This window comes from Schistocerca gregaria, chromosome 3 (genome assembly GCF_023897955.1).
Source record: "Schistocerca gregaria isolate iqSchGreg1 chromosome 3, iqSchGreg1.2, whole genome shotgun sequence".
NCBI lineage: Eukaryota > Metazoa > Arthropoda > Insecta > Orthoptera > Acrididae > Schistocerca > Schistocerca gregaria.
The window spans coordinates 243556625-243570816 of record NC_064922.1 but is presented as its reverse complement, the minus strand read 5'-3'; the positions used below and the strand labels follow the sequence as shown (position 1 = coordinate 243570816).

General features: G+C 35.6%; 1 protein-coding gene across 2 annotated transcripts in view; it reads left to right on the top strand.

Annotated features, from left to right (window-relative positions):
- LOC126356329 (breast carcinoma-amplified sequence 3 homolog) overlaps positions 1 to 13779 on the top strand; it is a 119357-nt gene extending 105578 nt beyond the window's left edge. For both annotated transcript variants that reach the window (XM_050007307.1, XM_050007308.1), the window contains exons 10-12: positions 3122 to 3270; positions 7837 to 7986; positions 8417 to 13779. In XM_050007307.1, the coding sequence (XP_049863264.1) occupies positions 3122 to 3270; positions 7837 to 7986; positions 8417 to 10122 (2005 nt within the window). In that variant the 3' untranslated portion in view covers positions 10123 to 13779. The remainder of the gene's footprint in view (positions 1 to 3121; positions 3271 to 7836; positions 7987 to 8416) is intronic.
- The last annotated feature ends 413 nt before the right edge of the window (positions 13780 to 14192 follow it).

Sequence of the window (14192 nt, the reverse complement as noted above, 5' to 3'; positions counted from 1 at the left end):
TGTTGTGGGGTACAGAGTGCCGCTCTCATAAACACATCGTTTAATTAGATCCAACATACAAATGTGATGATGACATGCATATATATCAGATGTTTCTTTGGTTTTTGATATGTGCTCAAGCAAGAAGTAAGTAGTGTGTGTGTGTGTGTGTGTGTGTGTGTGTGTGTGTGTGTGTGTGTGTACACATAGCATGTTATGAGTGCCGTTGCATGTGTACTGTTTTTTGCATTTTGCAATTTTTCCATTTGAGAAAGGCCACATATCTAAAATTGCAATAGTGGTTTGTGCAAATAAATAATTTTACAGTCAAAAGTTGATCATGATATCACATACACTAAATAAATTAGCACCTTATTTTAAACTTACTGTATTATGCCAACCAATATCGTTCCCTGATTATGATTAAGCCTTAAGTGTTATACTAGTGTGTTCATCACTTGTATAATTCCTACTTTTACCAAACCTGTTTAATTCGAGTCTTGTTGTTGTTGTTGTTGTTGTTGTTGTTTTTGTTTTTGTGGTCTTCAGTCCAGAGACTGGTTTCATGCAGCTCTCCATGCTGCTCTATCCTGTGCAACCTTCTTCATCTCCCAGTACCTGCCGCAACCTACATCCTCCTCTATCTATTTAGTGTATTCATCCCTTGGTTTCCCTCTCTGATTTTTACCGTCCACGCTGCCCTCCAATACTAAATTGGTGATCCCTTGATGCCTCAGAATATGTCCTACCAAGCGATCCCTTCTTCTAGTCAAGTTGTGCCACAAATTCCTCTTCTCTCCAGTTCTATTCAATACCTCCTCATTAGTTATGTCATCTACCCATTTAATCTTCAACATTGTGCTGTAGCACCACATTTCGAAAGCTTCTATTCTCTTCTTGTCTAAACAATTTTTACTCCATGTTTCACTTTCTTACATGGCTACACTCCATACAAATACTTTCAGAAACGACATCCTGACACTTAAATCTATACTCAATGTTAACAAATTTCTCTTCTTCAGAAACGCTTTCCTTGCCATTACCAGTCTACATTTTATATCCTCTTTACTTCGACCATCATGTCAAGAAAAAAGTAATAGTTTCTTTGAACAATTTTAATCAACATTTTTGGGACAATGATCAAAAATTTTTAAAAAAAATTTCTTTTTAAAATTCAGTCTTGATTGCACCACGAATGCATTAAGAACATAGGTGACCGGTTTCGGTCATATCAGATGACCATCATTAGACATGTAATTTATTTTAAAAAGTAATAGAAACCTTACTTGATTGACAATAAAATATGACAAAAATTTTATAAGGATAAAATACAATATGATTTGTTATACCCATGGCATCCTTCGAAGATGATAGATGGAGCATTCTTCTGAACTGCTGTGATGTCAACTGGTGCCAGCAAGCGACGGGCATATGCTTAAATACGAAGGTGCTCCACCTACCTCTTCTCCCTCTACCTCACGTCAACCAGTCAGTGTAAGACGGGTTCACATAATCGTCAAAACGTAGAAAAACAAAGTACAATAATAACATGAAAATAGTTATGTATAAAATATCTCTTTACAACCATGGAACTACTTAAATATTGTATAAAATGTCAATTAAAAGCTTAAAATAACTGTACAGATGATGTATACTCAGTGTGCCCCCTATGGGCTAAGGTGGTACTTCCACAATGGTTTCAAAGTCAACGATGTTGTGAAGGTATTTGGCATTGCAGCGTCATATCGATATGTGAGTTGTGACTTGACTGCAAGTATACACCTATGCTAGAGTCAGTCTGTCTGTGTTATATTAACTTTATTTGGCACTGGAGATATATGTAATAATGGAATGATAAGCTGCAGTGTGATATGATATTACATAAACTTTTTAAAATGTCATAAAACTGATTTATCAAAAATTGAGTTATATTTCATAATATTATTATGGTACTTTGTTTTTCTACATTTTGATGATTATGTGAAACCGTTTTACACTGATTGGTTGATGTGAGTATGCATGTCACTTGCTGGCACCAGTTGACATCACAGCAGCTGAGAAGAGTGCTCCACCTACCATCTTCAAAGGATGCCATGGGTACAACAGGTCTTATTGTATTTTATCCTTATAAGCATTTTGTCATATTTTATTTTCAATCTAGTAAGGTTTCTATTACTGTCTAAATTAAATTACAGGTCCGATTATGGTCATGTGATATGACCGAAACCGGTCACTTATGTTCTTGTAGCATACATGGTGTGATCAAGACTGAATTTTAAAAAGAAAAATATGTTAATAGTTTCTTTGTTTTGTTGTTTTGAATCATACTTAGGAAAATAAGCCCCTGAGACTGTTATGGCTCTGTCCAGTGCTTGGTGTTTTAATGGATGAGTACTGTAATCATATGAAAGTTCCTGACTAATTGAAACCATGAACTGGGCTGGGTCTTAAACCTGGGATCTTTATGTTTTGTGGGTTATACTGTCTGTGCTATCGAAGCCAAAATCATGACCCACCAAATTCCCCACAATATCCTTTCTTCCAGGAGTGCCTGTCCTGAAAATTATGCAGAACAACTTCTGAGTGGTTTTGAAGGTAGGACAAAAAGTACTTGTTGAAGTAAAGTTGAGAGGTCGGGTCATAAGTTGTGCTTCGATAGCTCAGTTGATAGAGCAATTTACAATGAAAAGCAATGGTCACAGGTTTGAGTCACGATCTGCTCACAGTTTTAATCTGACAGGAAGTTTCAAATCAGCACACACTCCACTGCAGAAGGAAAACTGCTCCTGGAAGTGTAGTCATCCCTAATGCTGTTTATAAACAACATTGGGGCTATCTTTTGATAGAGGAGTAATGTAAAGAAAGTGTAGAATCACTATTTATTTCATCTTCCAAGACATGCTCATTATTGCTCTGTGTATTGCTTCAGTTTGAACTGTAATATAGAATTATCTTCAAAGGAGCAAAGTCTTTGGGTTATTGTTAGTAGACAAATAAAATTTTTACTTTTTTTAAATTTTATTTTATTTGCAAGAGATCAAGTATGAATTAAGTGCATTTTCTATGTAGTGTAATATGTAAAATAAATAGGTAGGTTAGCAGATACAATCACAAAACTAAGTTTCCCTTTTTTTCCTTTTAGTACTCCCCTCTCTTTACTGGAGGCAGAAGCTGTGGATATAGGCAATGGAACTGGATCACGACCAGCACGATCCAATCCAATGAACATGCCCATTTCAACTGGAGGAACGCGACCTATAGTACCAGTGTTAATTGAATCGGGATCAAGTAGTATGTCTATTATTCCTAATTTTTTAACTAACTTTGTAAAGTAGCTATTGTTCCTTTAGATTGTTGTGTAACATGTACTGTATCACTCTACCTGACACTTGTCAGAAAGAACATAATAATAATAATAATAACAATAATAAATGAAATGAAAAGTTTTGTTTTTCTATTTTACTATAATCAGTGACTGGACTGTGGATTTAACTGCTATCACTATGCAATAAAGAATAAACATAATTATGTCCTTGGTATGAAACTTTTCATTTGGTTTTTATGGATCGCTTGAAATAACTTGAGACATAACTGATATTCTGTTCTCGGAATTGTACATTTCTTAAAAATATAAAAGACACAAGTTACTTATTTTTTTGCTCCTCAAGACAGGGATAAAATCTACTTTGGCATCTTACAGTTTTAAATTAAAATCAGCTGAATGTGACACATGAGTTTACTGCTTACAGTTATTTCTTATGTTTTGTATATCTTATAGTATTAATGTGAGGATGATGATACTGGCTTATTGTGCGTACTTTAACTTCTTTAAAGCTTTTATTTTTGGGTGATACAAATAAAGTAAATCATCTATTTTTTCCACATTAGTGAGCAATAATGTAATGTTTACAAACACAATATTCACAGGAAATTCTATATACTGTTCTTAAGGACGTGAACAAGTTTTCTGCAACAAGGAATAAGGAACTAGTGTAAATTCTAAAGAAAGTTAATACTTGACTTATAAGCCAAATTATTCAGGTAGTGAAGGGAGACGAAAATTTAATAGTCATGGGTGACTGGAATTTGATAGTAGGAAAAGTAAGAGGAGGAAACGTAGTAGGTGAATATGGATTGGGGGGAGGAAATGAAAGAGGAAGCTGCCTGGTAGAATTTTGCAGAGCATAACATAATCATAGCTAACACTTGTTTCAAGAATCATAAAAGAAGGTTGTATAGATGGAAGAAGCCTGGAGATACTGACAGGTTTCAGATTGATTATAAAATGGTAAGGCAGAGATTTAGGAATCAGGTTTTAAATTGTAGGACATTTCCAGGGGCAGATGTGGACTCTGACCGCAATCTGTTGGTTATGAACTGAAGATTAAAACTGAAGAAATTGCAAAAAGGTGGGAACTTAAGGAGATGGGACCTGGATAAACTGAAAGAACCAGAGGTTGTAGTAGAAACCCTTGGGTAACAGAAGAAATACTGAATTTAATTGATGAAAGGAGGAAACATAAAAACGCAGTAAATGAAGCAGGCAAAAAGGAATACAAACGTCTCAAAAATGAGATCGACAGGAAGTGCAAAATGGCTAAGCAGGGAGGGGTAGAAGACAAATTTGAGGATGTAGAGGTAAGATAGATATTGTCTACAGGAAAATTAGAGAGACCTTTGGAGAAAAGAGAGCCACTTGTATGAATATGAAGAACTCAGATGGAAACCCAGTTCTAAGCAAAGAAGGGAAAGCAGAAAGGTGGAAGAAGTTTACAGAGGGTCTATACAAGGGCGATATACTTAAGGAGAATGTTATAGAAATGGAAAAGAATGTAGATGAAGGTGAAATAGGAGACATGATATTGCGTGAAGAGTTTGACAGAGCACTGAAAGATCTGAGTCGAAGCAAAGACCCAGGAGTAGACAACATTCCATTAGAACTACTGATGGACTTGGGAGAGCCAGTCCTGACAAAACTCTATCATCTGGTGAGCAAGATGTATGAGACAGGCGAAATACCCTCAGACTTCAAGAACAATATAATAATTCCAATCCCAAAGAAAGCAGGTGGTGACAGATGTGAAAATTACCGAACTATCAGTTTAATAAGCCACAGCTGCAAAATACTAATGCGAATTATTTACAGACAAATGTAAAAACTGGTAGAAGCCTACCTCGGGGAAGATCAGTGTGGATTCCGTAGAATCAATATGGGCAATACTGACCCTACGACTTATCTTAGAAAATAGATTAAGGAAAGGCAAACCTACATTTCTAGCATTTGTAGACTTAGAGAAAGCTTTTGAGAATGTTGTTGGAATACTCTCTTTCAAATTCTAAGGGTGGAAGGGGTAAAATACATGGAGCGAAAGGCTATTTACAATTTGTACAGAAACCAGATGGCAGTTATAAAGAGTCAAGGGGCTTGAAAGGGAAGCTGTGGTTGGGAAGGGAGTGAGACAGGGGTGTAGCCTCTCCCCGATGTTATTCAATCTGTATATTGAGCAAGCAGTAAAGGAAACAAAAGAAAAATTCGGAGTAGGTATTAAAATCCATGGAGAAAAATAAAAACTTTGAGGTTTGCCGATGACATTGTAATTCTGTCAGAGACAGCAAAGGACTTGGAAGAGCAGTTGAACGGAATGGACAGTGTCTTGAAAGGAGGATATAAGATGAACATCAACAAAAGCAAAACGAGGATAATGGAATGTAGTCAAATTAAGTTGGGTGATGCTGAGGAAATTAGATTAGGAAATGAGACACTTAAAGTAGTAAAGGAGTTTTGCTATTTGGGGAGCAAAATAACTGATGATTATCGAAGTAGAGAGGATATAAAATGTAGACTGGCAATGGCAAGGAAAGCGTTTCTGAAGAAGAGAAATTTGTTAACATCGAGCATAGATTTAAGTGTCAGGAAGTCATTTCTGAAAGTATTTGTATGGAGTGTAGCCATGTATGGAAGTGAAACATGGATGATAAATAGTTTGGACGAGAAGAGAATAGAAGCTTTCGAAACATGGTGCTACAGAAGAATGCTGAAGATTAGATGGGTAGATCACATAACTAATGAGGAGGTATTGAATAGAATTGGGGAGAAGAGGGGTTTGTGGCACAACTTGACAAGAAGAAGGGACTGGTTGATAGGACATGTTCTGAGGCATCAAGGGACCACAAATTTAGCTTTGGAGGGAGACCAAGATATGAATACACTAAGCAGATTCAGAAGGATGTAGGCTGCAGTAGGTACTGGGAGATGAAGAAGCTTGCACAGGATAGAGTAGCATGGAGAGCTGCATCAAACCAGTTTCAGGACTGAAGACCACAACAACAACAACAAGCCAATCACAAAGATACCTGCCCAATTAGCTGCATATGTTAGCATGCTGCTTCAGGGATTCCTGCAGGTTTATTGCTCCCTGGCTGAATCCTCCCGGCAGTTTAACATTGAAGGCTAGTGTTCCCGGCAGACTGTATGTGGTTTGTTACACCTGACAAGGTGAATACTTTGCTAGTATCTGAGACCCACCTCAGTTACACAATTCTCAAGCATTTAGAAATTGTTGACACATTTCCATATGGGTAACGCTACACACAGACCGTTGGTGTGCATATGTTCCCCCTAGGGCAGTAATGGGCTGGTGACATGAAGTATTCCTGGCCAACCCTTCAGTTAACCGTGCAAATTCTGGTGTAACCATGTTGCCCTGCATAGAAACAAAAGCAAACGAGTGGGGGGGCTGGAAAAGCAAAGCCACTCACAAAAATAATGCAGAATCAAGTTAGCAAGTAGATGGATTTCCTGCTAATTTATTTCCATTTATTGTGTGTGTAAGCACAAATATAATATAATAATTTAATAATAATTAATTGTTAATATTGTGTACTGAATTAGTTCCTGACATCTACTTGTCTTGTCAGTGTACTCACTCACATTCTTCAGAATTCACATTCGTGATGGAATCTAATGAAATATATGGATTTTTGTTCAGCTTTTTAATTTTTTCTGCAATTCCAGTGCGCTAAAGCTCCTCTGTAGATTAGTATAATACTTAGTAAAGTGCAGCCTGACCTTTTTTTAATAAACTGTTCATAAATGAAAGAAGGAGTTACTAGGAGACTATGAAATTTTGCTGAATTATTGCTTGTTTCTCTTCATCATGTTTCTTCAGATGTTTTATTCTTTTCTTGGACAAACAAAGGTTGATGCTTCCAATAAATTTATTTTTGTATGATGTTTGATTCGAGTTCCTGTTTTCTTATGTGCGTAACATATAATTTAAAAAAAACATTTTAGATGTAACAGAAAATAAAAAATATACTATAATTTCATATTTATTTATGGATTTCTGAGAACTTGCATAGGCTTATGTATTCAGCCAGACAAAAACTTATTAATATAAACATAAATATATATATATTAATGTACATTCTATAAGTTATTTAAAATTCAAGTAAAACATCTGTACCTGTTACATTTACATTTATACTCAACTCAACAAGCTATCATATATAGTGTCAGCATTAATGCTTCCACCCCTCCCCCATGCATGCTCACCAGTATTTTTCCGTTTCATTCATTGATGCTACAAAGATAAAAAGTTGGTAGAACGTCTTTAGATACACCTTTAATTTTCTGTATAATAGCTTTTTACCAGAATGTGGAAGAAGTTTTTCAGCACGTGTGTGTGACAATTTATTCTGTCATTTCATACTACTGTTCTTATATGGTGAAAAGGTGTGACACATAACTGCAACATCTTGAAGTATTCTATAATGTTGTGAAATAAGTTTTCTTACCTGAAGTTGTTACTACTCATATAATTAACTTGAAATTTTAACTCAGTCACTGCATTGCAGGTAGTTATGAGCAGTCACCAAGATTAATGGAGGTGTATGGTGGAGATGGTGTGGATTCAGATGGTTCTGCAGGTCCTGGTGAAATACAATTAAGAGAAGATCTAGCAGATGCCATGATGGAAAGCCCCGGAGTAGCTATTCGAGACACAGGTAATTTTCAACTTAATGTAATATAATGTATCTTAAGTAAATAGACTGGTGTAGGCTAGTTCTGTAGCACCTGTTGCTGTTCAAGAATTTTTATTTTTAATTTTTAAATTAAGTTGTTACTTGGAATCATTCTGGATTCAGTAGACTATTGTTGTAGTGTTTATTGAAGTAACTGCCTTCATTGGTAAATGGCATTACTGAGCAAGAACTAGCCAGAGACAGGTTTACTAAATGTCAAGTGTTCCAAATTTCTACAGTCATGTGCATCATGTAATTAAAATAGATTCAGAAATGTATTCTGTTATTGTTTTGTAATACATAGTACAACTAAATAGTTTAGTCATTATAAATTTTCTAGATTGAAAATTGTGTTTTCCATTATTAACAACAATTTAGAAACACCTGCCTCTGGCTTTTTCTTTGTTCAAAGGAAGAAGAATGGTCGTTGGAAACAGAAGCAGCCCCATAGGCAAGAGATGTTCAATTCCCGTCGAAAAAATTGTGAACCCTGTGGGAACAGTTATAACAGTGTCCGTGCCTTCGGATGAGGAAGGAACCACCATGGTGTCTTATAAATCAGTGAGGAACGTGAATAACAGTGCCTCTGAGGAAGAAAATATCATGCATTGGCCAACAATAGTGAAGCCTAATGTTCATGAAGTAGGCGCTTGCAATAATGATGCAGTTGTTGCTGTGGGTAATATGACTACGGACAGGGTTAACTGCAAGAAAAGTAAACAAGAAAATATTTCGTGTGCATCTACTGAGAAAAATTGTTTGCAAATGAGAGTACATCCATCTGATAAAACATGTTTGGAAAATGAATTTTTGATGAGAGATGTGGTCCAGTCAACAAATAACAAAAAATCAAAGTTGAAACAAGAATCTACAAAACAAGAAAGAAACCTTGTAGCTGGTAGTCAAAAAAAGGAAAAAAATCACAAGCGAATGAACTTAGATAGTATCACAGAAAGACAAATGAGCACTGACAGCATAGATTTTAATATGAAATCAAAGAAAAATTGTGTGATGGATTCTCATACTACACCAAAATATTGTAATGAAGAATGTACTATTGAGATGTTGGAAGTTACAGATACTGACAGACCTGCCTTGGAGAATGTAAAAACAAACATTGTTGTTAAAAAAGAAAATGAGACCTCTGATGCAAGGAAAAAAAAATCAGAGGCAACTCAAAATAGACAGGCAACTGAAGAAGTTAATGATTCATATCTTGCACCTGCAAAGCAAGAAGATATTTTGGTACATAGCAGTAAAGAGCAATATTTTTGTAACTTAAAATCACAGAGACAGCTTGAAGACAAGTGCACACTTCCAAGTTTAGATTTAAGAAATTCAAGTTTTGGTGATATTCCCAGTTCTGTTTCTTCATTTAATACAGAATTCAGCAGCAGTGTTGTGCCTTCTGCTGCCAAAGTAGGTTCTCGTAAAAGCCAGACTGATTCCTCAAAGACAGAAACTGAGTCTCAAGTGTTGAATCTGGAGGACAGCAATATTTCCACTAATAACACTGTGGAAGTTCCTTCTCCAAAGTTATGGAGCAAAATTGTAGCTACACCTCCCAAAGATAAGCAATACTGTCAGCCAGGTAAATCAGATAGTTCAAGCTCATCTACAAAATTAGAAAATAGTGACAGCACTACAGGGGAAGCAGTTTCTTTAAAAGCAGAAAAACATGATTTCACAAATAGTTCACCACCACCTCAAAAGTGTTGGTCCCAAGTTTCTAATGTCAAAGAAATAAATACTGAAATTCTAACTCCAGATGGAATTACACAGAAGCAACTGGTACCCGATAACTCACACTTTGAAGATATTTCTGATCATACCTTCAAGAAGAAAGTTGTCACAGCTTCTTTATCTCTTATTGACACTTCAGAATCTATAGATGCTAGTATCACACTAAGAGATGATAACAATGATTGTGTAAAAGAGCCATCAGGGCTGGTCCCAGATAATTTGGAAAAAACACCCTTTCCCCATAAGATTGATTCCCAGGTTGAATCAGTGTCAGAAAGTGTAATTTTTAATGACGACGAAGTGGGAAGTGATACTGGAAATACTTCTTCACAGTCAATAAAGAAAAGTCGCCGGTCTAAGAAAAAGAGAAGATAACTGAAGGAAAAGTAATAATGAAAAATTCTATAATAGTGTCTGACTTCGATCTTGAGGTTGTGAAAGCTAAACTTGCAGTTAGCCAAATCTGAACTGAGATTACATTAGTCAGATAAATACAGTGCCTAGGCAATAATGTCAGTTTATTTGATAGATTTTTATTATTATTTATTTGTTGCTATGTACTTGCAAGAGCATGTACATTAAACAATGTTACATTATGTGGCTGTTCACTTGACAAAGAATGTGTGAGTCTATTCATGATGACTGTTGTATCTAATACAATACTCATTTGTAAAATAATTGTTTTTGCAGACAATGCAGAGTAGTTAGTCACTATATTTATTTTCATGTAGAAATATGTTTCACTATCACTCATTGCAGTATTATTGCCATATTTATTTACAGGCAGCTCTATGAAATATTTACTTTAAAAGTAATGTCTTGTTTGAAATCTTGACAAAAAAATTATTTTTATTCAAGCTTCAATAAGTGAACTTTAATAATGATACTTTTACTTTGCTGAATTTGATTTCATTATTTGAATCAGTTTGTTGGATTTTATTCCATATTTGTGATATTCCATTGTTGTTATGTGCTAGTATATAATGGATTTAGGAAATTTATTATTGTACAACAAGAAGATTCTGATATCTAAATCTCTCTGTCTATGTGACAAACCAACAAAATCTGTGATCATGTAAGTTCATGATAAATGATATTCAGTAAGAGAAGTATGTGTGTGTGTGTGTGTGTGTGTGTGTGTGTGTGTGTGTGTGTGTGTGTGTGTGTGTGTGTGTGCGCGCGCGCTCTCTCTTAAACTGTTATCTTGTATAAGATGTGTTCATTGTATCATCTATGATATGAGTGGTGAATCTTATTTTCTTTGTCATCTTAAACATACCCATATCAGCAAGAGATTAATTTAGTTTGGAACCTATAAGATAATGCCTAAAATTTCTACACGTGCTCTGAGCAAGTCATCCAAGAGTCTTGTGTGCCAAAATTTTTTATTCCTGAATGAAAGAGGTTAGAAAACATTTGGTAAGCACTGAAACTTGTGATACATGACAGGAAAGAGAGAAAACAATTTTATGAGGAAACATAGTTGTAGCAGTTTCATAATTACATAACTGTGTACTATTGTAATACTGACACGCAGCAGTATAGATGGTACAAAATTTTTGTACTCTCCACTGGAGTATGTGCTGTGTGACAAGTCACAACTGCTGAATTCGCTATCAGGACTTCGATGTACACATGTTGCCTGTGGGCAGTGCTTTTCCAAAAACAATTCAGTCAAGTTTGACTCATGGATAGTGCAAACTTCTCTTTTTTATAGTGAAAGCTCCAGCTTTTAGATTGGACATGTGGTCTGTTTAGATGGTCCATGAAAGACTGTGTCAAAGTTTGAGTCCCAGGCTGGACACAATTTTCTTGCAACTGTGTAACAAGACGTTATTGATGTACAGAAATTTATGAAAGCATGAACTGATGGGTAAGAAATAAATTTTATCATTGCTGTAGTCCATCACAAGAATCTCATTAATATTAAAGTACAAAAACATATTTTTATAGGTCCTCATATTTCAACAGATAAAAGAATTTTTGAAGTGTGTGGTCAATTTTCACTTCTGGACATATTTCTTATTGTATATTTAGAGTCATTCATATTCTTAGTGGCTGGAACATGCAGAATTATTGTGTGAAATGCTCTCTAATGTGCAATGCAAAAGACATTGTTTAAGTTCTGGTTTTAGTATTTCTTTTATATTCATTCTTCGATGAATGAGTGAAGCTACAGCACCAAAAATTAGCTAAAATTGCACTAGTTTCTAGGATATTCTGCCCATGAGCAGAACTGGATGAACTATGCTTATGATATCATTTTCATTATCTTCAACTTTGATAAACATCTTTTGCATCTATTATCTCCACATCTCACTGGGATGTTGCTGGTTTAAAGCCACATAATTAAAACTTTGCCTTTTTATTACTGGAAAAAAAATAAAGAGCAGTTAGTTTTTGCCTATAGTCTTTCATAGAGAACTGGAACCTACAGTAAGTAGGAAATCAAGTAATTATAAAATCAAAAGCCTGTCTGGAACTGTGTGGCCCCCAACTTAATGAACACATTTGTGAATTCATATTACAGGGTCAGAATTTTTTCCTAAACTAATGATAATATTTACTAAAATAAACTAAACAAGATTAAAAAGGAGAAAATGGTAAAATTGTATGGTAAAATATCACAGAAAGTACAAATGAATGTTAAAAGCTGAACAGCAGAAAATGGGAGCCTGTGAAGTGTAGGAAATGCAACCAAAAGGAAATAAATAGTAATAATAATAGTAATGCTAGATAGAAGTAGTGCTGAGCTGCAAACAGGCTTGTAGAAAAGGCTGACCAGCAGCTACTCTTGGACAAAGTCAGTTTAGAGTGGCAGAATGCAGTTCTGTCAGTCGTCAGTGGTTGTGTGTGTGTGTGTGTGTGTGTGTGTGTGTGTGTGTGTGTGTGAGAGAGAGAGAGAGAGAGAGAGAGAGAGAGAGAGAGCACTGTGAAGGATGTTGTCCAGAAGCTTAGCTGTTAGTCATCCTTTTCGGCATCTCAGTCTGCCACTCATTACGCCTTCTATTTGGTGTGTAATGATGTATATTAACATGTGTAGTTGTATTCCAGCCAAACAAACTAACATTCAGTTGTACTGCTGGCTGCTGGTGTCCAAATGGCACAGTGCTTCAGCGATTGATCCTGTCACTATCATCAGGTGCACTGATGAACTTACTTCCTGGTAACTTGAGGGCAGTGGGAGGAGAAAGGATCAAGCATACTCATGTCACCACCACCACCACCACCACCCACCCCTCCCACTCATTGTTTCATCTGTTGTCCCCTACAAGAGGCGCACTGATATATCAACTTCTGCAGTTTATAGCATTTCATAGTGCTGGTACACTGGCTTGCGTCTGGGACCAGATGGCACACAGAGCAATGGACAGGCACCCTGAGCCACCAAGTAGTCATTTCATCAGCATGCCTGATGATAACAGAGTTGCTCATAAAAGTATTGTGCCCTTTGTACACTTAAAAACCAGGAGAACACCCATATATTATTTCATTATAAAGTTCACTGGCAGAACAATCACATATTCCAGCCTTGATTTTCCAGTGATTGAATATTAAAATTATTAGAGTGTAGGTGTATTTTCTGTGTGAGATATCAAAAGTACTGGAAGATCCAGATAACACCAGAGAACAGAGTCAATATGTTACATAAAACATATAGGCATAAATAACATTCATACAGTTGCAGAGTTAGTTGGAGAAACAGGCAACCATCCACGCATTAAAGTTCTAATGCGCCCTGGAGGCAAGGTGTTTTTGGGAAGAAAGCAATTAAAATTGCCCTGTTTTAATGTTTAACATGATATGTGAAAACACAGCATATTCCTGGGAAATTCACAGTTAACAGTAGTAGCGTAGAAAAAAAAATTTAGCCAAATAAACAATTTTGTCCATATCTCAGTAGCTTTTTTTTGTAACAGTAGATTTTTCAATATTATACACTGTCTTAAGTTATAAAAATTCTTTATTTTTATTTGCTGTGGATTGACAGAGCAACAATGATTGTCAGTTCCAACACAGTATCTTTATTGACCAGTCACAGTTAAACTAGTTTTACACATTGCTATTACTGTTTCTGAAATAAATGTCTTTGTGAAATAGATAGTACTGAAAATCAGTCTATTACATTCTTTCACACCACATACATTCACATAAATTCTTCAAAGTTTGTGGTAGATATGTGTAGTGAAGTAAAAGTAGGATTTGACCAGTCTTAAAAGCCCCAGTGGTAGTAGATAAAAAAAGATGATGATTGTATCATTTTTTTTCCATTTTTGACCTCATTTTTATCCCATAAACTCATTCGCTTCTTCCAACCAGTTTTCATCAGCTCAAATAAATACCTGTTTACTGTCTTTTTATTCAGTCCCTTCTCTTATTCACCAGTATTTCTAGTATCAAGGATACGTGTAGATGCTCTGCTTAGTCTCCCAACCAGAAGATAC